The sequence below is a fragment of the Opisthorchis viverrini genome, assembly GCF_000715545.1.
Source record: "Opisthorchis viverrini unplaced genomic scaffold opera_v5_99, whole genome shotgun sequence".
Taxonomy (NCBI): domain Eukaryota; kingdom Metazoa; phylum Platyhelminthes; class Trematoda; order Opisthorchiida; family Opisthorchiidae; genus Opisthorchis; species Opisthorchis viverrini.
In genome coordinates, this window is record NW_008751754.1 from 142,629 (window position 1) to 166,436 (window position 23,808).

The 23,808-nt window shown below is 43.8% G+C and overlaps 1 protein-coding gene across 1 annotated transcript in view; it reads left to right on the forward strand.

The window, feature by feature from the left end:
• T265_13739 (hypothetical protein) overlaps positions 1 to 23,808 on the forward strand; it is a gene marked incomplete at both ends in the record, with an annotated part of 106,726 nt that overhangs the window by 52,699 nt on the left and 30,219 nt on the right. Inside the window, 14 exons of the mRNA XM_009170273.1 lie at positions 134 to 452; positions 2,168 to 2,469; positions 4,514 to 4,842; positions 7,322 to 7,667; positions 8,804 to 9,082; positions 9,338 to 9,678; positions 9,719 to 9,935; positions 10,530 to 10,829; positions 12,251 to 12,495; positions 13,213 to 13,411; positions 15,876 to 16,205; positions 17,828 to 18,016; positions 20,008 to 20,374; positions 20,600 to 20,767. Coding sequence (XP_009168537.1) covers positions 134 to 452; positions 2,168 to 2,469; positions 4,514 to 4,842; positions 7,322 to 7,667; positions 8,804 to 9,082; positions 9,338 to 9,678; positions 9,719 to 9,935; positions 10,530 to 10,829; positions 12,251 to 12,495; positions 13,213 to 13,411; positions 15,876 to 16,205; positions 17,828 to 18,016; positions 20,008 to 20,374; positions 20,600 to 20,767 — 3,931 coding nt within the window. The remainder of the gene's footprint in view (positions 1 to 133; positions 453 to 2,167; positions 2,470 to 4,513; positions 4,843 to 7,321; positions 7,668 to 8,803; positions 9,083 to 9,337; positions 9,679 to 9,718; positions 9,936 to 10,529; positions 10,830 to 12,250; positions 12,496 to 13,212; positions 13,412 to 15,875; positions 16,206 to 17,827; positions 18,017 to 20,007; positions 20,375 to 20,599; positions 20,768 to 23,808) is intronic.

The window sequence follows — 23,808 nt, forward strand, 5'->3', positions numbered from 1 at the left end:
TGAACAAGCTTACGTTCCCTATCTTTAGTTTTCCGTTTGTTGCTTTTTCAATACATTATGTTTCATTTTTCGCGTTGGTTTGGTTCCGAAACCTCGAAATTCATAACTCGTGAACCTTCTTTTCAACCACCAGTACACCGCAACCATCCATGAGGCGTTGTCTATGTATTCGATGGATGGGGAAGAGGTTCCCTTCAAGACCAAAGTCCGTTTGGAGGGTCCAGTGGAATCGTGGCTTTGTGACGTGGAGGAGCAAATGTATAAAACCTTGCGAGATATGCTCCGAGAGTGTCGCTTTGCGTTGAAAAAAGCTGCAACAAAACGTGAGAAGTTTGTAAAGGACTGGCCTGGACAAATGTGTATCACATCGAGTCAGATTCAGTGGACTGCAGACGTGACCAGAGCTTTGCAGCTGGTAAGTTTCCCATTCGCCTGGTTGTCCTCGGCTCTTAGTAGGCTGACTGTATCAACGCCCAGATTGTCTGGTGTCGGACGAGGCCGTGTCTATGACCCAGGCACGGCTTGATTAATCTTTTTGATAAGATGGTCATTTTAAGATGGGTCGTGTCTCTTCCGGAGAAGCTGTTCTGAAGGCAACTTGTACACGGATGGCTTGCTGAATAGCTTGCTAGGTTTGAAATCTCCAAGCCCACCTCTCCTAACTGATGCAATTTAACTACTACCTTTTTACTACTGTGTACCTCAAAAAGACCATCTGACAAACAGAGCTGATATTGATTTTTAGAAGTGTTTCATATTCGATGGAACTAGGGGACATTTCCCCACAAAGATTATCATTCAGGTTTCGACAAAATACTAAAAGTACAGAGGTAAATTTATGGATGTAACGAAAAGAACATAAAATATTTAGTCATTGAGTATGAACTATTCTCTTGAAATTTGACAGTTTACTGATAGCTTTATACTGTATGTTATACTGTTGACCTTTTCAAGATATCTAAAATTAAACCTTCCAGTGTTCAGGCAAGCAGTTCGAAACATTCGATAATCATGAAGGGATGTCCTAATAGGTGTGAAAAGCTCCAGGTTTCACACCACATTTCGAATACCTCTTGGGACATCCTGAATTCACACTGAGTCATTGTTATATCGTGCGGTGGTGGCCGAGCGATTGGGTTACGCATGCACTGAGCCTGCCAGACTACGCGATAGGGAGAAGACAGAGAACCGGGGACACGGCTGTATTGCCAGGACGAAACATGCAGAGCGTCTGCGTAAATATATAGGATGACAAATTGGCCAAATATGGTCGTTTACTTGTTCGCTTCGTACAGCCAATGGTGGTGTTCCGGTCGTCAACATTCTCAGGCCCACTACGCTGGTCGTGTGTTGCTAGGCCGTTTGGTGAGAGCCGCCAACTCATCTACTTTCCGGATTTGTCGTACCGATGGTGACCTTGGGGATGCGTCACTCTCTGCACATGTGCTTTTTCTTCTGTCTGGGCGCGCCCTGACAGTCATATTTATTTTACTATGCGGATAAGCGTTGCAAGAATTCGATTGAGTAATTTGTTTTTGTTATAGCTGAACTACCGAAAAACGTAGTCGCCATTAGTTGAGTCTGGTATGTTTGCTATCACAGTGTCAGGTATCGGATATATAGGCTTCATCGGCCTCTCACCGGTCGGGAAACTCCGGCAACAGTTGCATAGTCTAACGCCACCAGAATAAATTCGAATTAATTTGGGATAACTCAGTTCAATTTATTGGATCAGAGCTCATACAAATTCTATACATTCTATCCATGTCTGACTGAATTGCAGTCAATTCGAAAACTGTTAAATGGAAAATGCCCTATAAAAGGAAACTGGATGTAGTCAAGTGAAAAACACCGACTGTTCTTTATTTTCTCCGTTGTTTTTTTGAAAATAAGCAGACGAGGGTTTTTACAAATGACTCCAGATTTACATCGAAAACTTATTTTCTAACGGTGGTTAGATGGGTCGATCCCAGTAACCGTCAGTCTCAAAATTGAGACATGATCTGTATCACTTGTCAGAATAATGACGATCGCTTTCCGCCCCTTCTCTTAAGTTACATTTTGGTCCAGAAAATATTTAACTTGCGTTAAAAGACTATTTGATGCGATTAGGGTGGTAAATTTCTCGAAAGTTCCATAATAAAACGTGTACTATCGGTGTTATCAGCCTGTCGAAGTAACGGTATTATGGAGTTGTTACAACCAGTCGTTCATTTGCCTTTCCTGCAGGTTGGACAGCGTCAAGACAAAAAACCGCTGAAGTCACTGCGTCACAAACAACGAAATATGCTGGAGAAATTTTCCGAAATGATACGCTCAAATCTCACCAAAATCCAGCGTCTAAAAATCAATGGTCTGGTCGTGATTGAAGTGCATCAGAGAGATATCATTGAGAAGCTGTACAAATCCGGTTGCAATGATATCAACGCATTCGATTGGTTGAGTCAGCTGAGATTCTACTGGGATAAAGTATGTGCGAGCTTCGGCCTCCTCACACTCGTTCACGTTAACCTAATAGTTCAGGTTTCTGGAGTATCTTTCAACATAGAATGTTCTGATTGAGCTGTTGCATGTATAGGAGATGAGGTCGATTGGCATAAGCAAACTATGGTCTTTTTTCTAATTTCCTCAAGGAAGAAAACCTTAGTCAACTAGAGTAACTTGTTCAGCCATTTGAGTTTTTGTTCCTTTTGCTTGATAGTCCTCATAGGAAGCCTTGGCAATAAATCCAGTTTTTGTTCCGTTCTGGGCATATTTTTTATCCTCACTTCATCAGGGAAGTTCATTGCATCTGTTTTCGATAAAACAGACACAGGATGCTTCTGAAATTCATGGTCATCCGGTGGAACTTGGGCTAGAAGTCGAGAGGCCCCTACAGCTCTCTTATCCTGGCTGGGTTCCGTCAGAGGCAGTTATCTGACATGACAAAGTGAAATGAAGAATTCCTGCAGTGCTGCGACGGCTACGTCATTTCTTTCAGCAACAGTATCGATAATGTATCCGCCAGGCATTAAAATAAAACGACATCGAGATTCTGGAATAAACCTTATGCCCTAGGTCGTCCCATACTTAGCCTAATACACCTGTTACACAGTGGCCTTGGCGTCTAATACGCATATGTGACATTGAGCGAACGTGCCTTGACCTACAACCAAGAAGCGTATTGTTGGATCAAGTTGTAATTACTAGGTCAGTGAGCAGGCAGAATTTGACCCCGAACCATGGTAAAAGTGGCATCGTTGCCTCATGGGACCTTTGGAAACATGACTCAGCATGATAAGCAGTGGGCTGAACAACTTGATCCCCGTGTAGCCCATGGACTTCGTCAGTGGTACTAGATCTGCTCAGATTCGTCCACTGAACGTCACTCTTGAGCAGTGTAAGAATGGGGCCATTCCGGAGTTGACTCATCTGGTCCCACCAGAGTTGATTTAACGCGACTTCAGACAAGTAATCTATCAAGGGATTAACAGACACATTTAAGAACTGGCAAAGAACCAAGCACCGTCACCAGTGGCTGCATGGAGTCGTTAGGTTTGTAAGTATTGTGGACGTACGCCCAGTGTATGGAAGGGCCCTCAAATCACAAAACAAGCGTCTGTAGTCTGCCAATCAGAGGTTGGTGGTTGCAAGGAGTCAGAAAATAGTGTTCTGTTTCTGTGTTTTCGAAGGGTCACTGAAAGTCATGCTAAAATCACTTACTTTAATTCTGATACTGTTTGAGTGAGGGCAACTTAAAGTAGTTCTCTTCATGAATCAAAAGAAGTCCCCACCGTGCAGTCATTTAATGGTCTGTTCCGTTGCACTAAACTTTTCGGCTATAAATTATACCAACGATTAGTAGGCCGGGTGACAAAATGGCCCAGGACAATCAGACGAGTATTCGACGATAAATAAGTCCATTACCATCTACCTCTGTTGCATTCAACCTTATAGACAGCTATTCATCTATGACAGTTTCCGTGACTTTATAGCCTGAGGCCGCCAAGGAGACATTCGGCAGCTTTGAAGCTTGCGAGCGGACCACTGCTTGGTCAGGCTGAGGGTTTTTCTAGCTTTTGGTCTGTTCTGTTGGGCGATCAGATATCCAGCATGAAACCTAAAATGTAGTGGAAACTTCTGAAAACTAGATGGATGAGGCTGATCACAGTTAATCATCCTCTTTGTGGAGAATCCCCTGGTGGACGATATTAGTACACGAGAGCTAGACAACTGCTTGTAGCCAACCGACATAATTGTGACTGATTTGGGTTCATGTTCGTTTGAAAGAGAATAAAATCATGAGGATTGCGCCTGTAGGAAAGAGATACTCCTTCCGATACTATACTCAAGGTTTCTGTAGTGTTTGTATTCAGGAAGATATAGGAAACTCCCAGTCCTTCGCAAGATGCGATTTGTTGAAGTAAGTTAACAGATTTAATAGGTTCGCCCACTGATTAGGTAAAAACTAATGCCGGTGAAGCGATTATGGTTCTCAAAGATTCGCCTGTTTACCCCATCGATTTCATTCTAGGAACCAGACGACTGTTTCGTTCGGCAAACCAACACCTCCTTCCAGTACGGTTACGAGTATTTGGGTAACTCCGGTCGCCTCGTGATAACACCGCTAACCGACCGATGTTACATCACCTTGACCACCGCTTTACACCTGCACAGAGGGGGCTCACCCAAAGGTCCAGCCGGTACAGGTAAAACGGAAACAGTGAAAGATTTGGGCAAAGCACTTGGTGACTATGTGATAGTGGTCAATTGCTCTGAAGGGTTAGACTACAAATCAATGGGACGCATGTTTGCGGGCCTAGCTCAGACGGGCGCCTGGGGATGCTTTGACGAATTTAACCGGTGAGTATTTATCCCTCCGATTTCTTTTCTTTTTGAACTAGCTATCAGCTACTTACGAAGCTTTTTTTCAAACTGGGGTTGTTATAGAGGGCAGATAAACGTGGCATTCCGATAACATTACAACATACCATTATAGATCAAAACAAATTTCTTTTAAGAAATACACTCATTTGCAAATCAATTTGGTTTTCACGAGAAACTCAACTGAATCTCTCGTTTATGATATTTTACAACTGAATGTGCTGCACGCAGGCCGCCTCATGATTCAGTTGGCACGATATTCGAGATATCGCAGTATATTTTCACAAAGGAAACTACTCACAAGGTTGCTGAAAACTCTTCGACAGCCCACGAGCGGTTTCGCCCTTCTTGGGGCTCATCAGGTAGGCGCAGTCCCCGAGTTTCCGTCAACCTCATGTTCTACTTGAATTCTAATTGCCCGAAATTAGCGAACTGTACTCATTTGCGTAACAATTTAGTTTTGACGGCAGACTCAGCCTGGAACCCTGGCAGACTTCCGTTTTGTTTGAAGTAAGTGCTACAGATATTTCGTATTTGCAATGTTTTGGAATTTAGGTAGCTCGGGTGCGCTGCTTGGTTGTTGTCGCCGATTGGCGAGGAAACGTTTGCAACCCAACTGCCAAGCTCGGCGAAAAGACCAACAACTAAGCAGATATTCCGTATTCTTGCACATTCTCGATCCACCCAAGCAGCATGGTGAAACCGAGCCCTGTCACCTAGGAATGAGAGTCAGTAAACACGACAACTTACCCCGGAAGCCCAAACTCGACTACTATTGAGGCGAATGTTGATTTGTTGTGGGTTAGGCAAGCTGGTTGAAAACGCTTTACCACCAGTCCAGTGGACTTCATTGTGTCCCTAGGGGTGGAACGTCGGTGGTTGTGCGCTGGCGATGTGCGTGCGGTAATACACGTGCTGCTAGTCGATACTGATCTCCAATTAGAGTGGGCTGTTTGGTCGGGCGGTGAGTGGGGGAGACCGAGCTCAAAGGTCATGTTGGCGTCGACCAATCCGAATACTAGCCAACCAATCAACCAATAGATAAGGCTAATCAAACAACCAAACCTATTTCCGAGGTCATTGTCGGTCAGCAGATGTACATTGTCACACGCACCACGGCTCAGCGCACAACCTCTAACGCATCGCTGTGCCGATGTCTCAACTGATCATGAAACTGTGACCAACTTAGCATGCTTCGTGAACGAGCCAACAGCCATTTGCCCTTAATCAACAAAAACACAATGGTGTTGACCAAGAACTCGAGAATCATTGAGCTGTCATGCGTTGCTTTATTCTATTCTTTAGGTGTATCAACTATGACTAACACTTCAAACGTGGAGCGTATCCGCAAGTGATGCTGTGCGTACCTTTATACCAAATTGACTCGTCAATTATATTCAGCTAGTGTGGTGAGGAAGGGGTAGAAATTAGTGCATCAGTTGTGCTGTTCGAACTGCTATTCGACTTAAGCTAACAGTAAGGAGCACTTTAAGTGTGGTCTCTTCTTTCAGAGACTAAACAAGCCATTTTGGGAACCCGGATATATCTCCTCTTCGGCTTCGAGGAGTTTGTCTTCTCGAGGGGGAATGCAGGTGGGAGAAAGTTTGTATTACCTCGATGAGACTTTTCCTTTTGGGGTTGTGTCCTTCGGCGAGAGCACCGAGTTATAAAAAGTATATCCCGCCTCTCTTTCAACTGGTATCGTGGGTTCGACCCCAGCCTACCGACAGTCCACCGTACCAACCAGGGCTCGTCAAGTGGGTGCGCCCCTCGCTGGAGCACGAGTTGATTAATAAGCTGATTCATCAGCATTTTGAATCCATGTGACCTTGAGGCCAAATAGGACTTCTTGTGAGACATTCCCCGTTTCAACGTACTTCAGCTGACTGTGCAATTCAAAAGGTGTCTCACGATTCAGCCGAGCTCACTGTGGTCTGTTTCCGAAATAAACTTACAAATTAACAAGATGAGGGGAGCAGCGCGTTTTTGGAAGTATGCAAGTGCTCGGATTTGTAGTCTATTTTTTTTTTACATCCTTCGGACTACTCGGATGGTCTGCAGCCGAATATTTTGCCATCGTTCCCGTCATTTCAACTGTCCTCCATGGAATAGAGTTTTACTGACTTCAGCTGCAGTAATGCGCATAACACCTTCCAGGTTCTCCTATACTACCCACGCATCCGCCATATACTGATGGTAAAATCGCTATGACAGTGGAAATTTGAACTACAGTGGCCTGCTTTCCGTAGTGTATCCACTGCCGACGGATATAAATCTGAGTAAGTTGCTTTCTACACGGTGTTATTCCAGATGTGGCGGTATAAGACCCATGGAAAACTCACTCTTAATCTGCTGTGGAGCATAACAGGCGATTTTTTATGTTGATGAAGTTGAGCGCAGACATTAGAATCAAATGATGCTTTGTTTGGATAATGCCTACGGTTTTTGATGATGTCAGTTGCGAATTTCCCAAACAGTTGTTGCGAATTCATTCCTTTTGGCACAGGATAAACATTGAAGTATTGTCGGTGGTCGCACAACAAATCCTTTCCATATTATCCGCACTGGCCCTGGCCGCTCAATCTTCCAGTCCTATGGAAAAGACTCGATTCATGTTTGACGGGCGAATGTTACAGCTGGTCTGGTCTTGTGGGATATTTATCACAATGAATCCGGGCTACGCAGGCCGTACCGAGTTGCCAGACAACCTGAAGTCCATGTTTCGTCCTATTGCCATGGTGGTGCCGGATTCGTCCATGATTGCCGAAATCACTTTGTTTGCAGAAGGGTTCGGGTCGACCAAGGTTGGTTCACTGCGTTGTATTGCTATCGGTCGCAGTCAGACTTCCGTGAGCGGTGACATAATATCACATAAGTGTGCCCTGTAAGAAGATGCCTCGGCTGAAACAGTGTTAGCAATGCCCACCCGGAGCATGATGGTTTTGTGAAAAGCGGCACATAACACTCTTATTCGGATTTCAAAACAGTCTTCTAAATGAAAAATAATATCCGTTCAGCTGTAGTGCCTTTTCATTAAATAGCTATCATGCCACCCGAACAAAGCACGAGGGCTGAGATCCTGCCAAACTGCCCAAGCTCAAACAGGACCAGTCGGGATGCAGAGGTAGGGTTAAACCTTCCGGGCAGTGAGTTTGCGCCCTAACCACTGAGCCATGTCAACCTCAAACTGTCCTATTATTCATCGTTGTTTGCAAGAGAGCAAAACTGAAGCTCATCTGACTTGCATTCTTAAGTAGCTTTAACCGCACACATGCAACTTAAAACAATACAATCTGGCTTTGGCTGTGTATATCTGTGCATTTTTCACTGCACTGTTTTTCGTGTTTTCTACTTTTTGGCGCCATTTTTAATGGGTAATTACACGTAAAGGCACGCCAATTTCATTGCTTTGGTGTTCTTAAAGGGAACAGGTTTTGTTGAGGATGTCGACTGCCTAGAAAACATTGTTTCTAAAAGCCTGGTCAAAAGTTCAACCGGCTAATATATTGTGATCAAAGTAACTCGTCAGCCTACTTCCTGATATGATCGTTTAATTGATCAAGAGGCATTCCCAATATAGCCGGAAGATGAGCTAAGCTAAGTCTTTCTTCAAATGAAAGAATTAACCGGTAGTCTGGTAGCATTCGACTAAATTAAGTTGAACCGTGAAATCTCAGCTTTGGATCGTTATCAAATGTATCGCTCACTGTTCCGTCAGACAACCGGATAGATGAACACTTCTCATTGATAATGAGACTGGGAAAATGCCAAATCTAAGTGTCCAACTAAGCTCGCGGAAGTCTGACTGTACTTATTGTTCTGATAAGCAACTGGTATTATAAGATTAACCTGGCCGAATGCCAGCCAAAAACTGGCATCACTACGTGGTTGTTTCTTCTTCGCGCATACAAGCTGCATAATTCTTATTTATCTCCTTCAGCTGTTGGCGAAAAAAGTTTTCACTCTGTACAGTTTAACAATCCAACAATTGAGCAAACAGGATCACTACGATTTCGGCTTGCGTGCGTTGGTATCCGTGCTGCGTTATGCTGGTCGGAAGAAGCGCTCCAATCCCACAATGCCTGACGAGGAAGTCCTGTTACTTTCACTGAACGATATGAACTTGGCGAAGCTCACGTCGGTGGACCTGCCGCTTTTTAAGGGCATTATGACTGACTTGTTCCCTGGTGTCGAGGCACCGAATATTGACTACACAAAAGTGAGTGCATTTGAGGATGTGCTTTTTATTCTGAAAGTGTTTAAACAAGCTAGACGCAACTACATGTTGACATGGATGGTCAACCGGCCATAAATCCCAGTTAATGAAGAAGCAACTAACGGTTGTGATAGCTGTTGGAGCACCCTGTTGCCAGTATTAATCGTTATCCCTATGTAAGGCGCGTATAACAGGGTGCGTCACATCCAATTTCTCCCCTCAGTGTTGCTAGTCTGCTCATATTTATCCTCTTGACAGATCAAGAATGCTGTAGAATCCACTTGCAAGTCAATGAATCTCCGCATGATTCCTTTCACCTTAAACAAAGCCATCCAGTTGTACGAGACCAAGAGTTCGAGGCACTCTGTGATGATTGTGGGAAAAACGTTGTCTGGAAAATCTACCACCTGGCGAATTCTTCAGAATGTTCACAACAACCTAGCCAAAGCTGGCGAGCCTGGTTTCGAACGGGTCCAAGAATATCCGCTGAACCCGAAGGCTGTATCCTTGGGAGAACTGTATGGAGAGTTCAATCTGGCCACTAATGAATGGACTGATGGGGTTCTTTCATCTGTGATGCGACAGACCTGTGCTGGTAGGTTTGAGTGCTTCGCGGTTTTCGTTTTTTTCTTAATACAGGAAATTTTTTATACTGCTTTTGCATAAAAGACTCTGTTGCTGCAGTGTATGGTATCCAATGACCACCTTTGTTGTTACAGATGATACACCGACGCTGAAATGGATCATATTCGACGGGCCGGTTGATACTCTGTGGATTGAAAGTATGAACAGCGTGATGGATGATAACAAGATCCTCACACTTATCAACGGTGAACGCATATCAATGTCGGAACAGGTAGGTCGAATCAGAAGTGCACATCGCTCATGGACGCGAAAACCTGATGAGTATTTTAGGTCAAGAAGTCCGGGACTGTAGCTATCAGTATTTGTTATAGCTGTTCAGTACTTTGGCGCTGAGTTAGTAAAACATCTCCATGTATCCGAAAGAATGTACTTTACCCTGAACTGAGTGAACAGCCAGTCGACAAGACTAAGGCAGGCGAACTTTTGTTGTCTCCAACGCTTTGTGGCCAAAATGAGCAAAGAAGCGTCGTTTCTTTGTTGTTGGAATCCTATCTCGAAGCAAATGGAACTGAGGGTTAAATACTGCTACAGCTGACTTGTACGACAGGATGAATTGATCCCATAAATCTCCCGAATCGTAGCTATCAAAACTTGACGATCTAACGTGAGCTCCGCATATATTGCGAAGCTGCCTTGCTTTCAGTGACGGACACCCCGGTAGGCAGGAGACTACGAGTTTCGACATCTGATTTGACCGTATTGGATTACTTCAAAACAATGGGGTGGTGATATCGCAACCTCAGATACTCTTTGTGTAAATCTCGGGTAACGATATATCCCTTCCACCTACTGTCACACCCAACAGGTCTCCCTCTTGTTCGAAGTCGAGGATTTGGCCGTTGCTTCCCCCGCAACTGTATCCCGCTGTGGAATGGTGTATAATGACGCACATGACCTTGGTTGGTGGCCCTACGTCAATTCCTGGTTGGCAGCAAAACAGGATAAGACACTGGTGGATGAAACGAGACGTCTGTTCGAGAAGTACATTGAAAATTTACATCAATACATCAAACAAAATTGTAATACCTTGGTGCCAATGAGTGAAACGAATACAGTAATATCACTCTGCAGATTGTTCGATGGATTGGCTACGCCAGAAGCGTGGGTGAGTCGAATGTCCCTGCCTCGAACTAGAAATCCTCTGAAGACGTGGCGTTCTCGTTGTGACGACGCACCACGTGGTAAAAGCTTTATGACTCGTTGTCCGTATGAAACGATTAGGTAACTAGATGCTCTGAACTCAGTGCTTGCCTGGACTGTAGAAACATTCAACTTAATGGTTTCGACAAGCGCATCTCTGAATGTTATCAAAGAGGCTCATAGAATGCGATAGTTCTAACAAACGGGAACATTTTCGGGATGGTTAGTACATCTTATGTGTAGTTGATCCGCGTTATTACGTTGCCAATAGTGTCTCTAAAACAACTTTAGCCATTAACTCTAAGAGAGGGTTTTACAAGTTTCTCAGGTCTCGTTCCACCGAGGGTGCACGCAAAGCGTAGTTGGCGCATAATATCGTGGTTCATTTGGAACGACTGAGCCCCAAAAATTCGGTTATGCCATCCTACGCGTGTCAATTAGAGGTACATACCTTCAGTGTCCTAGCTTTTCATTTGTGAAACTCAATCACCAAAGTGGTTTGTGCTCACATTTGGATGATGTGCGAACATGACGACTCAGTATTAAAACGCAAACTGTCCGGTGCATCTCATCATCAGCCAACAGCTGATTTGTCATCATCTCTCTCGGATCCTGGTTATCGAAAGGAAGATTGGTATCGACTTATTGCTAGCACTGACCGATGTGTTACCCACTTCAGACTTTGATGTGCGACACCATTGAGACCAATCACAGAGACTGCATGATAGCCTAGCATGTATGGCACTCGTATTGAATGTAGTTTATGGGTAACCACTTACTTTAGGGGATTTCGCGGACGAGAAGTTGATAACTTTAACGGAACATAAACCGAAGGTTAAAGAAGATACAGTTTGGCGATCATCTCATCTTGAAAATGAATTCAATTTATACCTGAAAGCCAAGAAGCATTGTGCAACTCTTTGATCAGAAAGGAAAACGTCTCACAAGTTCCATGAGCCTTCCACTTGAGAAGGGGAACCATGTATCATATGAGCAAGGGAAGTGGATTCCGTGACTGAGGGATAGGGGGTGCTATGCCCAGTTTAAGTGCGAGTCGATCACACTGATGATCAGCCGCTCGTGGCCAAACAGCTTGGTCTTCAACTACTAACCTAAAGTTTGAGTCTCTCTAGAGAGTCATGAGATGTGCACTCCTGATCGTTCTCAACCGGAATGAAATGGCTGTGCAATATTTTTCGTTTTTCTCAGCAGAATGAAATCTTCATCAGAATTACCTCATGGTTTGTCTGCGGGAAATACTGAACACGGTTGGAAAGTGGGACTGAAATTTCAGAATGTTTTATATCTGTGTATTGCCTGCCATGACGTCTTTCTGTAGCGATGCTTGAGAGAAGTTGGTTAACAGTTTTTTCTTCCATGTTACAGGTTGATCCAGCAGACACAGACTACTACACTCGACTTGTGGAAATGACATTCCAATTTTGTATGATTTGGTCTGTCTGTTGCATGGTCGATGAGGATGGTCGGAAAAAGATCGATTCCTATATTCGCGAGATTGAAGGCAGTTTTCCAAACAAGGACTCTATCTACGAGTACTGTGTGGATCCGAAAGGTCACACTTGGATACACTGGGAAGAGAAACTGCGAGGAGGTTGGAAATATCAACCAAAGTGAGGTTTTTACAAGACAGATTTGTGGCATCCCATGTGTGCTTCTGACTCAAAACAGAAGCTAACTCTAGCAATACGGAGGTGGAGGCGAGAGTATATATCATTCGGGGCCTTGTAGCTTGGAGATGGAGAGTTTGGGAAGAGAGCTCAAACGTTGACCACGTTGGTTATCCGCTGCTTGTATGTTGAGGGTACAACCGCACCCCTCATTTATACTCAGAATAAGCTGCTGAATTAATTTTAAGTCTTAGAAGAGATGGCATTGAGGATTTTGTCGGGTATTAGATCACAGAAACTGTGGTGCCTTTGTTGAGGACGTTTAACACTACGCAGTTCACAAGCTCTGCATTGATTTTCAAGTCATAAAAATTCATGTAAGTTTGACAGCTCAACGTGAACTAGGGCTTGTTGGTTGCTTATGATCTACACCTAGTACATCGCCTTTGTTTGTTTACAAAAGATTGCGCTGGCTGGACCAACAAATACAGGCTTATAACAAGTGACCCACACATCCGCCACTTACCCGTATACTTTTCTATATTAGAATCGACTTCAGTCTTTAAGAATTAACTCCTTCTCTGAATCGAATAGAGTGAAACCAGGTCTGATAGCTTAGTTTATTGATAAAGCGCTAGATTCAGTTAGTGTCATCTGTGTTGGAGTGTTTCCAGAACTTGATTATGTTTATAATCTGTTTGCATTCTGATTGGATTCTAGCGAACCGTTTTACAAAATCTTGGTACCCACTGTGGACACGGTACGCTACCAATTTCTGGCCAGCCAGCTTGTTGGTAATCACAATCCCATCCTACTGATTGGGCCTGTTGGTACGGGAAAGACCTCTTTGGCAGTCAATATTCTGAACAGTTTAGACCCGAATATATGGACTAACCTGACGATAAATATGTCCGCCCAAGTAAGTCAACCTCATTGCATGACGCTTTACATTTCTCTTCTGCCGTGGGTAGCCACAACCTCCAGTTTGCGAGCATGCGCCGAGTTAAGTGAGGTTGAACGCAGGGACTATTGGTTTTGCAGCGTTCTTGTGTTAACACTGTCCATTCTCTGACTATACACTGCGCAAGTGGTTTCGAATAAACCACAATTGGTACATTAGTTTCCTTAACAGGGAATACCTTTCGGAACCGCAGTTTCATAACTTGTTTCTTGAGGCTTCAAGAAACCCTATTCGGAGTTCACCTTGGGGGCTGCTTATGGTCGGTCGAAAATGACTGCAATCTGCCGAATCATGTGTTAAAAGCGCATAGTACTCACCCGCTTCACCCTCACCCTCCACGAAAGTGTGCTCTGCAGGTAGCAGAGTTATGAGGTCCCATTGAACTCACATGTGTATCTGACCTACGACTTAGTCCTCCACCTCTGGGCGAATGAAGCACCGGAGTAGTTGCGTTTGTTTTTCCAGCCAAGCCGTTTTCTGACAGCGGGGCGTTTCCCAGACTCTACAAAGGCCGGGAGACAAGGGTACGCGCCAGCCCGATAAGTGGAAGAGTATCGTCACACCGTCCACCCTTCAGTTAGATGCCATACTGATACTGGATTTTTTATGATTAAGCCGGTCTTTGTGGCCAGTATGCAGCTGATATGGCAAGGGTTTATTGAGCTTTTCAGTCAGACCCTTTCTAGGCCCACCGCACCAGTAACACTTCATCTTTGTTCCACTGGTTTCCTACACTTTTAGTTGGATAGTCAAGGGTAAAGCGGGGGCACCTGCAACACAGTTGCAGCCACAATCTACCACTATACACCATGACAGTAAGAAATTTCATGTTGGATGGACAGGGAGGCTAATACTTATTTGTAGACATCGCTTGGTACGTCCTGGGGCGGTACCCTTTCAATTAACTTCCTTCACCTATGGCTGAAATGTTCCTGTTTGCTAGAGGTTAGTGAATGTTGGAAAAGTACATCTTAAAGGAAATCCTGTGGTGATATCAATCAGCACTCTCGAAGGTGATACCAGTCTTTGCAGATCACGACTTTTGTTCTCATCATGTTTCGTCTTAGTTCCTCAGTTCTTTTTACAAATATGCTGGGTAATCTAGTTGCACTGGTATTATCAAGGATATTTACCCACGAGTGGCACCAAATGCGATCCCGAACCACATCGTTGTTTTCGTCCGCCTTTGTGGTAAAAAATGACATCGATTCAGCACTACATAGCTCCAATTCAAACGCATTGATCCATGGTCATGGTAGCTGATCAATGATTATAATACAACCCTGACAATGACCGCAATAGCATGATGAGAAGCACATTGAACGTATGGATTTGCTTGTTCGGTTCAGTGCATAAAAAGACTAGGGATTAGGTGTCTGAACCAAGAGTGTCTTCAAAAAGGCTATAAGGCGAACGCAGCGGGCTAAAATACCATTCAACCATGGAAACATGCCTCATTTAGGATTTTTCATGAATCGCGGTATGGTGCAATTTTGGTAACGATCCATGGGTGCCCCAAAATGCTCGGACACACGCATTCTGTTGCATTTCTGTGAGATAGAAGACTTTGTGATGAGCTATTGTTGTCGTTGAAAGCACATTGTCGACTGATAATGGCCTAACTAAATCAGGTCGTTTTAGAATTAAGTCTCTAATAAAACCAAGAATTCATATAATACGTTTCGTGGACAAGGCTTTGCAGGGTTACGAGACTTCTGAGACTTGTTCATACGTCCACATACACCGTGGGCATACACTACGAGTTCACACATGGTAACATTTGAACGACAGCCATTATATTGGGCAGACAAATTCGTTGCCATTAGATGAAGTGATAAAGAAACATCCGTTTGTTTTTCCATATTTCCCCTAAAATAAATTCTCTTTCCGTCGTTTTTCACGATTCTGAATGGACAGTGTTTGATTCGCAGTGTTTGCCGCATCGTTCGTGTTTCACAAGTTTGTTCCCAGTTAATATTGGGATAACTAAACTTGGGAGGAGACTGATCTTGATGCTCCTCGACTGCTCACCACCTTCATAGGGTTCATCATGTGGGGCCTGTCACCAAGTTTGAACCCAAGCTGGATGCGATTCGCGAACAACGCTCATTTGGGTTTCAAATTTTGTTTGCAAATTTTGGTAAACTTTCCGGTTAGTCACAAGTAACCATCAATCAATCGCCATCAAAGTGATTTGAAAGCTATGATGGGAGTAGTTGTTTGTTGGATGGGGCGAGTTACTTTCCGGAAAACATTCCATGAAAAAATTTTCTAGGTTGGAGAATAATATTTTCTAGTCAGCCGTGTAACGCATCGTATGGTTGCTCAAAGCCGTTTTTTATAACACGTGTGCAAGAGCTCCCACATGAATACGCTGCAAATGCCACTACTGATACGACAACTCCCATACTGTTCTTATCAGACATCCTCTAGCAATGTGCAAGACATCATCGAAGGTCGCGTAGAGAAACGAACGAAAGACACTTTTGTCCCAATAGGTGGAACGAATATGCTCACATTTATGGACGATTTCAACATGCCTGCCAAAGATGCGTTTGGTTCCCAACCTCCGTTGGAACTGGTTCGCCAGTGGTTAGACTACGGGTTCTGGTATGATCGCGTAAAACAGACTATCCGAAAGGTGACAAACATGTACTTGTTGGCTTCGATGGGACCTCCCGGTGGCGGACGCATGGTCATCTCCAGACGACTACAGGCGCGGTTCAATCAGATTGTTATCACATTCCCAACGGTACGATAGTCACTTAGTTGTATGTTTGATGACTTTTCGCAACTGAAAATGAGTCTTTGGTGACATTTTTGAGTACATACAGTCGAAATTGGAACGAAAGAAAGCAAATGAGATGGTTTTCTAACTTGCTGAGTTAGCCCCATATTTACGAGTTTGTTCTCACCAGGTTATAATTTACATTTTTATCGGCAAGCTGCATCCACACAGCATGAGATTTTACTACTATGACTATTTGCAGTTAACTGTTTGAGCACTACCCATAACACAGTACTGGGACGGCCCATTAAGACTGGCGCAGTCAAACTGAACTGGAGATCTAATCAGGAGTTCTTTATAGCCATATACCAGAAAATGTGTGAAATTGCTCGTGTTTTTCGCCCCAAATCACGTTTGTCACAGTGAATAAGAAATTATGCAGCTAGTAATGGAGCCGAAAGGTACCAGGGGCTGCCCAAAAACAGTTCAGGTATTCCTAAATCCACTTGCTTTTCACACGCTTTCATACACACTTTTACTGATCGTGTATAAAGAGCGGGTGTACTAACAGGTGGTTATGGTAATGGTAAAAGGCACTGAACATGTTTGACTTAAAGGAAAACTGGAAACATCAAAGCATTTTGGATACAGGCCTAGCTTAAGGAGACAGTTTACTAACACTATTCAGGCTTGTTTGCATCCTACTTCATTCCAGAATGACTGCTGCAACAACATTTATGTTTTTGGGTACACGGTTTCATCATCATCATCACCATCGGAAGTTCCTTTCTGAACATGGTATTTCCTACAACCTTTACACAACACACCAAGATATTTATAGTAGTATATATCCAACAGACCAGAATTTTGCAAAATAAGCTAGACTTGTACTTCTTCAGCTGATCTGCAAAGCACGCTTATTTGGTGTACATAAAAAGAGAAGAAGATTAATCCGTTTTGCCTTGGAGCTTATGGATGAGGTCTGTGCATCGTGAACGAAAGCGGACAACCTACTTGGTCTATTTTCACTAGGAGACAGATATTCGGTTCTTTCTCAGTTCCCTGAGAGCTGACATCGCGCAAGTTCATAGGAACGCGTAACACGGGAAATAAACGTGATTACACCGTACTGTGCCGATAAGCAGTTTCGGGATAGAGCGGCAGACCTACGACCCACCTGAGCATACGAATCAGGATATCCTAGCCAAACAAAGAAATTGACAGCGTTCTGTCACGACCAAGTGGTTCACTCGGCAGTCTTATGAGCTTTCTGGCAACTGTGTGGGAACGCAACGATGTGGCGGGACAACCGAAATCTAGCTAGTACTGCCGTGACAAATACTTGTCATCGGGGCTTATGAAGACTGAAGTATGGCCTACAACAGCATTGGCACCATCAGTTTTATTCCCAAAGGCACGGTGTCAGAAGTTTCCTCTTTAAATACAGTCGATGGTTTTGGAGGCACTTAAGCGTAATAATCAATTTTATCCATAAGCTATGACGTGGCTGTTCTGGTGTTAAGCCCCCGCAGGTGATGAGTTGACCGGTATAGCACCAGAACGTTTTGGTTGCATTTCAGAGTCCTTGTAGTAATCAATCTTCATCGCGTTTTGTCCACTCATTGAAATATGTTTTGTATTTTCAGGAATCCAGTTTGAAACGTATTTACGGAAGTATGCTGACACAAAAGCTGCTGGAGTTCGAAGATGACGTCAAGTCCATGTCTGAGAGTTTACTTCAGGCTTCCATCGATTTGTACAATATGGTCATCAATAAATTTCTGCCCACGCCAACAAAGATGCACTACCTGTTCAACCTGAGAGATATATCTAAGGTGGGTCAATTATCAATGTATATTTTTTGTCGAAAGTATTTGTGCCAACTGTCAATTCATGTGCTCAGATTAGTGTTCCACCTCACTTTCGTCTGGTGCACGAGCTGAATTGTGGACCTTTTTGGAACTAAGTTAAACGAACCTATGTTCAAACTGAGGGTAAAATTGCAGCTTACGAAAGTGCTTCATTTCATAGGGAAAACGGGTTCTGCTAGAAACGTGGGTGTAGACAGAAAGGTTTATTGTTTTGTAAAGTTAAGAGAAGCTGCTCGAGAGTAGCCGTAAACGAGTTTAGACCATAAAGTCGGATTCTCTCAGTGGATCGCGAAATCTTAAGATCTCAGTGTGATTCCCTAAAGATTCGTCCCATTCACTTTGATAAGTGAACAAACTGTGTGAAAAAAACAATCTAAATAATGACGATAGGTTGAATGAAAGTCCAATATTGGAGGCAGATCATGTCTCTGATGAACGAAAGTATCGGACTTGGGTGTATATAAGCCTCACAAGGGCCTATCACAGGAGCGAAGCTGTTTCATAGTGAGCTAATTTTCTATCGCCTGAAATGCTACAGATACCTCTAGGAGTGACTGGGCCTTTCGGAGCAAATGTTTTGGCAGCGAGACCTACTGTCGGTTCTTAACGAATAGTGTGCTGAGCTCGTGAACACTATTGTGTGATTTCAACATACATTTGGCTTTTAAAGGAATGTTGGTGACAGGAAAGCATGAACAGGCGGTATATTGCAGGCGAACGATTTGTCAGTCTTCCGCACACTGGTGGATGAGGGGTATCTGGCACAAGGACAGATTTTACTGATTTACTCTGTCAGTTGACCAGGAAAGAATGAGAGGTCAAACATGACATATCGTTAGATGATAGCTCACTGACACGTATGAACCCTTCCGACGTGGTGACCGAATTCATCATGTTCGGTCACCAAAACGCAGTGGACAACCAATTAGGATTTGCTGCTTATTGGTCGTGATGTCGCCAACTGAATGGTCTATCAGATGGACTGAGATAAATGAATATTTCTCTGATTGTTAAGACATAAAAGACGGGTGTTCAAACCATCTATGAGGGTGTGAACGAACAGACGCCAGCACAGTTCGCACTGTCATGAAACAGTATCCTGTTTTTCCATTCTTTCGGGTTCGCAGTTGAGTAGACTGTCTGCGGACTAAACCATGGATGGGGAAATCGTATTCATCATTCGAAAATTTGTTTTATCGCATGTGGAACGCTTGTGTGAACCCGAAAACCTAGGATTTACACTTACGAGAGAGAATTAATTGTTCAGTCTAAGCTGCATATCCGAACCGTATGATTCACAAATGATTCCCTGAACAGTTGTAAGAACCAAGATGCCGTGAAACCAGTTATCATCCACGTTGATAACCCCATCGTTTAGCTGATCTCCAAGACAGAATATTTCTAAAATGGGTCATTCTCAAAGACAGGCGGTACCTCTCCTTCTCCTTGACCCTTCGTCGCTAAGGCTTACCCAAACTGTGTTGCGTCTTTCGCATAGGGCGGTCTGTGACAAACTGCAGAGCGCAGTAATGAAAATATGAAAGATCACTTCCCGATTTTCTAGACTAGAAGATTAGTATTAAAAATAAAGGTATGTATTCTCTAAAGGTATAGAACAAGAAGGATAGTTCTTCACAAAATGAAAATACTAAGCCTTACATCAGTGTGACTCTGCTTACAGTAGTCACGCAAGAATTCATATCAACCTTCTTTTTAGAACGAAGTGACCAAACCTTTCAGTCGAGGAGGGTTTTTATTCAATCTGCGCCCTTCAAGAAATAGGCCTCACTGTACCTGTTCTGGGCTTTAACTTTTTCCGGCCCATGCTTTGAGTTTTTCGGTTGACCAAACATATCCTCGTCATTTTAGTTCTGGGTAGAACCATTATTCACTTGGTTCCTCTTATTTGGGTTTGGAGATAGTTACGCAAATCGCTTATCTATCCACATTACCAGATCTTTCAAGGTCTTTTACGCGCCAGTAAATCACAAATCGAGACCAGAACGTCAATGCTGCGTCTTTGGATTCATGAAGGCCTCCGAGTGTTTGCAGATCGACTTATCAATGACAAAGATCGCACAGCTTACGTTGATCTGGTTGGCGACGCTTTGGCGACCCATTTCGATCAGACCTATCACTCCTTGTGTCCAGCCCGACAATCGCCTATTTTCGCCGATTTTCTGAACGCAGAAGGAGAGTATGAAGATATCACAGATTTGGACCGACTGCGAAGATTTTTGGCCGATACACTAAGGGAGTACAATGAGACACCGGGAACAGTACCCATGGACTTGGTTCTGTTCCGTGACGCGATTGAGCACAGTAAGTAGACAGTCAACCTTGCTTGTTTGTATTCTGTCCGAAATGCCCGACTTTTGCTGAGATAGTGATTACGGTACACTTCATCTATTCAAATTACTTTGACCAAACCAAGCAATGCCACAGTTCGTTATGAAAGGGTGTCAAACTTAGGCCTATCCACGATGGAAGGTTTGTGGTTCTTCCTTTTACAAAGGAGTATAAAACTATCTTTGTTCTCATCCACAGCTTGTAAGTTAACTCGTGTCCTCAAGCAACCACGTGGCAACATGTTGCTAGTCGGTATTGGCGGCAGCGGACGACAAAGTCTCAGTCGTTTGGCGGCTTACATTTGTGAATTCAAAATCTTCCAGATCGAAGTAACCAAGGTCTACCGGAAACAAGAATTTCGAGAAGGTTAGTGAATTAGCTACGTTTTCCGATTGGATAGATTGTGTAACCAAGTTGATCAATCATCTGCAACATTAGCGTGTAATCGATAGAAAAAATCCACAGAAATTATAAGGATTGAAGACTCGAGAAGATAGGAAATCTACTCTTGGCTAGGAAATTTTAAGAAGTAAGAGGCGGGTTTATGGTAACACTGTGTGAAAAATGAATCCAGAACTGCTATCATCAGACGCTCAGTTACCGCGGTTGGTCATTCTTCCGTTCGATACTGTCTATCACAAGAAGGTGATCCAGCAGTCGAACAAGTGAAGCCTGTCGAGTGTATCCAGCATAAGTGAATGCCTGGTCTCATGTCACTTCTGGTGCCGGGGCGGCTTTGTAATCATCATCATCGACAGCATGACACCCGTGTTCAACACCGATGCTTCGCTCCGGAATGACTTTCCTTTTTGGGTCTACCGCATGACATCAGTGTTCAACACCGATGCTATGTTGCTGGAACGGCTTTCTTTTCTGGGTCTACCGACTGACAGTTTTGTCTATTATGTCCGTTGTTGGGCTTACTCATTTAAACCAGCACGTTTGTCCGGGCTCACATTCGTTGGAAGAAGACTAAAATCTTTGTATCATTGAGTGTGCACTTTCGTGTAATATATTGGATCTGAAATCCTGGACTTGGTATACCATTCGCTTGTGGTGTAAATTGGGACCTGCCCTGGAGTTTGTTCCGACCAAAAAATGTATCCAGTTTGGCTCCTCCTGGTGAGAAAGACAGTGTAAAAAAGTTTTTGGATGGATATTCCGTCTTGTAAATGGAACCGATCTATACCGAAAAACCGAGGAGAAGTGTACAGCCGCTTCATTCCTATTAGGAATGAACAACCAACCTTCTGGCCACGAGCGGTTGATCAATGGTGTGATTGACTCCCACTTAGACAGAACATAGCACCACCCATCCTTCGACTACGGAAACTACTCTCTGAGTTTTGTGAGGTGCGCCCTATTGAGGATACCCAGCAAGGGTGAAACAGCTGTGCAGTGCTCCTCAGCTTTTCGATATACATTCATTTATAGGACAAAATCTCAATTGAAAATTCCCAAATCTCAAACTACCGACCATCTGAAAGTAGTCCAGAAGGAGAACAAGTTCACACGATGGGTGAAACTCTCATCTGAGAGGCTGGCACTCCGTCTTACTATGTAGGTGACCCGTGGTGTAGAACGTACTTGGCCAGGAACAGTCATTCACACATGTGATGGAAGTGCACTGTTCATCAAGTTTAGGGACTCTGTGTAGAACATGAATAGGAAGAGTGACAAAAGAGCTCCTTGAGTTACATCACCTGTTCGCAAGAACATTCCCACTTATCTGAACGTACTGCCTTCGAGTAGGTAATTCTGAGCTCTGGACGTTCCACAGTTACAGTTTCAGGATAAATTAACGTACAAGGTCATCAGTATATCATGACAATTTCAAGAGGAGAGTTGATGTTAGTCAGATGAATGGAGTAAGTCGGCCAAAGAAACTGAGATGTGAGTGGTCACAGCTTTGTGGCTCCTAATGGACATCTACACGTGGACTCAGCTGAATTTTTTGGTGAGCCACGTTTTGAGCCGAAGCAGTAGGTGCGCGGTGCGACAGCTATACATTTAGCTACTTATTTAAAAGACATTTAATCCCTGATTACGGGAATATTACTTACTTTCTGTTCGGTTTCATCACTGCGTACACCTCTGTGTACAGTAGAATAATCCTACCATGGGAGAATCCTTTGAATAGATATCACTCTTTTCTTCGTTAGCCGTGATTTATTTCGTGATTCCTAATGATGAACCTCTTAGGGTAGGTAAGTATTCCTCTTCTCCATGGTGAACCCTCTTTGGGTGAGATACATCATCTAAGTTCCAGCTTCTCTAAGGCTCCCGAGCAAGACATATTTCGGGTACCGTTTCTAGTATTCTGACAGTGTTCCCCTTTTTTGAAAGAAGCACTGTGGAGGAGCACTTATATTGTTGCTTAGTTCCAGGTTTCGTCCACCAAGCGGTCAGGGCCAAAGTGAAGCCAGACTAAAACAAAATCTCGGAAATATCACTTATTACTCAGCAGGCAATCACCCGCTAACCAATAATAGATAGTTTCACTGCCAACTCTCCGCGAAGAATATTGTCCTTCACGTCGGACAAATCACTTACTAATTGTTTATGTTTGTGTTTGTGTTTTTAGATCATAATCACCTTTCATTTTTCTCCGCATCTTTCTCGCTTTGAATTAAGAGGCATAACTAAAAGTGACTTGCACCATGGGTATACAAAATCTTCCAATCGCACTTTTGTACTTTGCCGAGACACGTAGAATTTATCTTTCTGTAAGTAGACATACAGTGCGGCGGATTAATTGGCGGTGAAATCATCCTAATTTCAGAATACAGACCTAATAAACTATGTGAGCAACATTCTGTCATCATCATCGTCACTGTCATCGTCACTGTGTACTTGTCGTACAGTGGTTGTAGCTGCCGCAGTTTCTTTCACCGATGATTTGGGTAGGTGGGGTAGGTAGCTGCGCATTGGAGGCGGGAGCTGATAAATTGGTGCGTAACTACAGCACTGTCAGTGGATTTATAAGTGAAGGAATTCGGAAGGGAGCTATGCATTGAAGCCAACAGCTTGGATGCACTAGCCTCATTGAGGGCGCGACTGGGCCATGTCTGACAATGTCTCTAGCCATTGATGTGGCCCGTCTCGGGGTCCCCATCCAGGAAGACGGCAATGACCAGCGCAGCTGAGACTGTTGGTAATGGTTTTTATACTTCGCAGCCAAGTCATTATTTGACCGCACTCCACGTGGTTGTGCGAAAAGAGTCCTTCGAGGAAGTTGGTCGACTGGCATATGCAACACGTGGCCAAGCCAGCGCAACCTATGCAGTGTGATCACTTCATCCGCCAAGGGTGAGTTATTTCTTCCAAATACCATTCGATACTTCAGAATTTCTGATCCGGTGTTCCCACTAGACTCGGGCAATGCTCCGAAGGCATCGATGGACAAA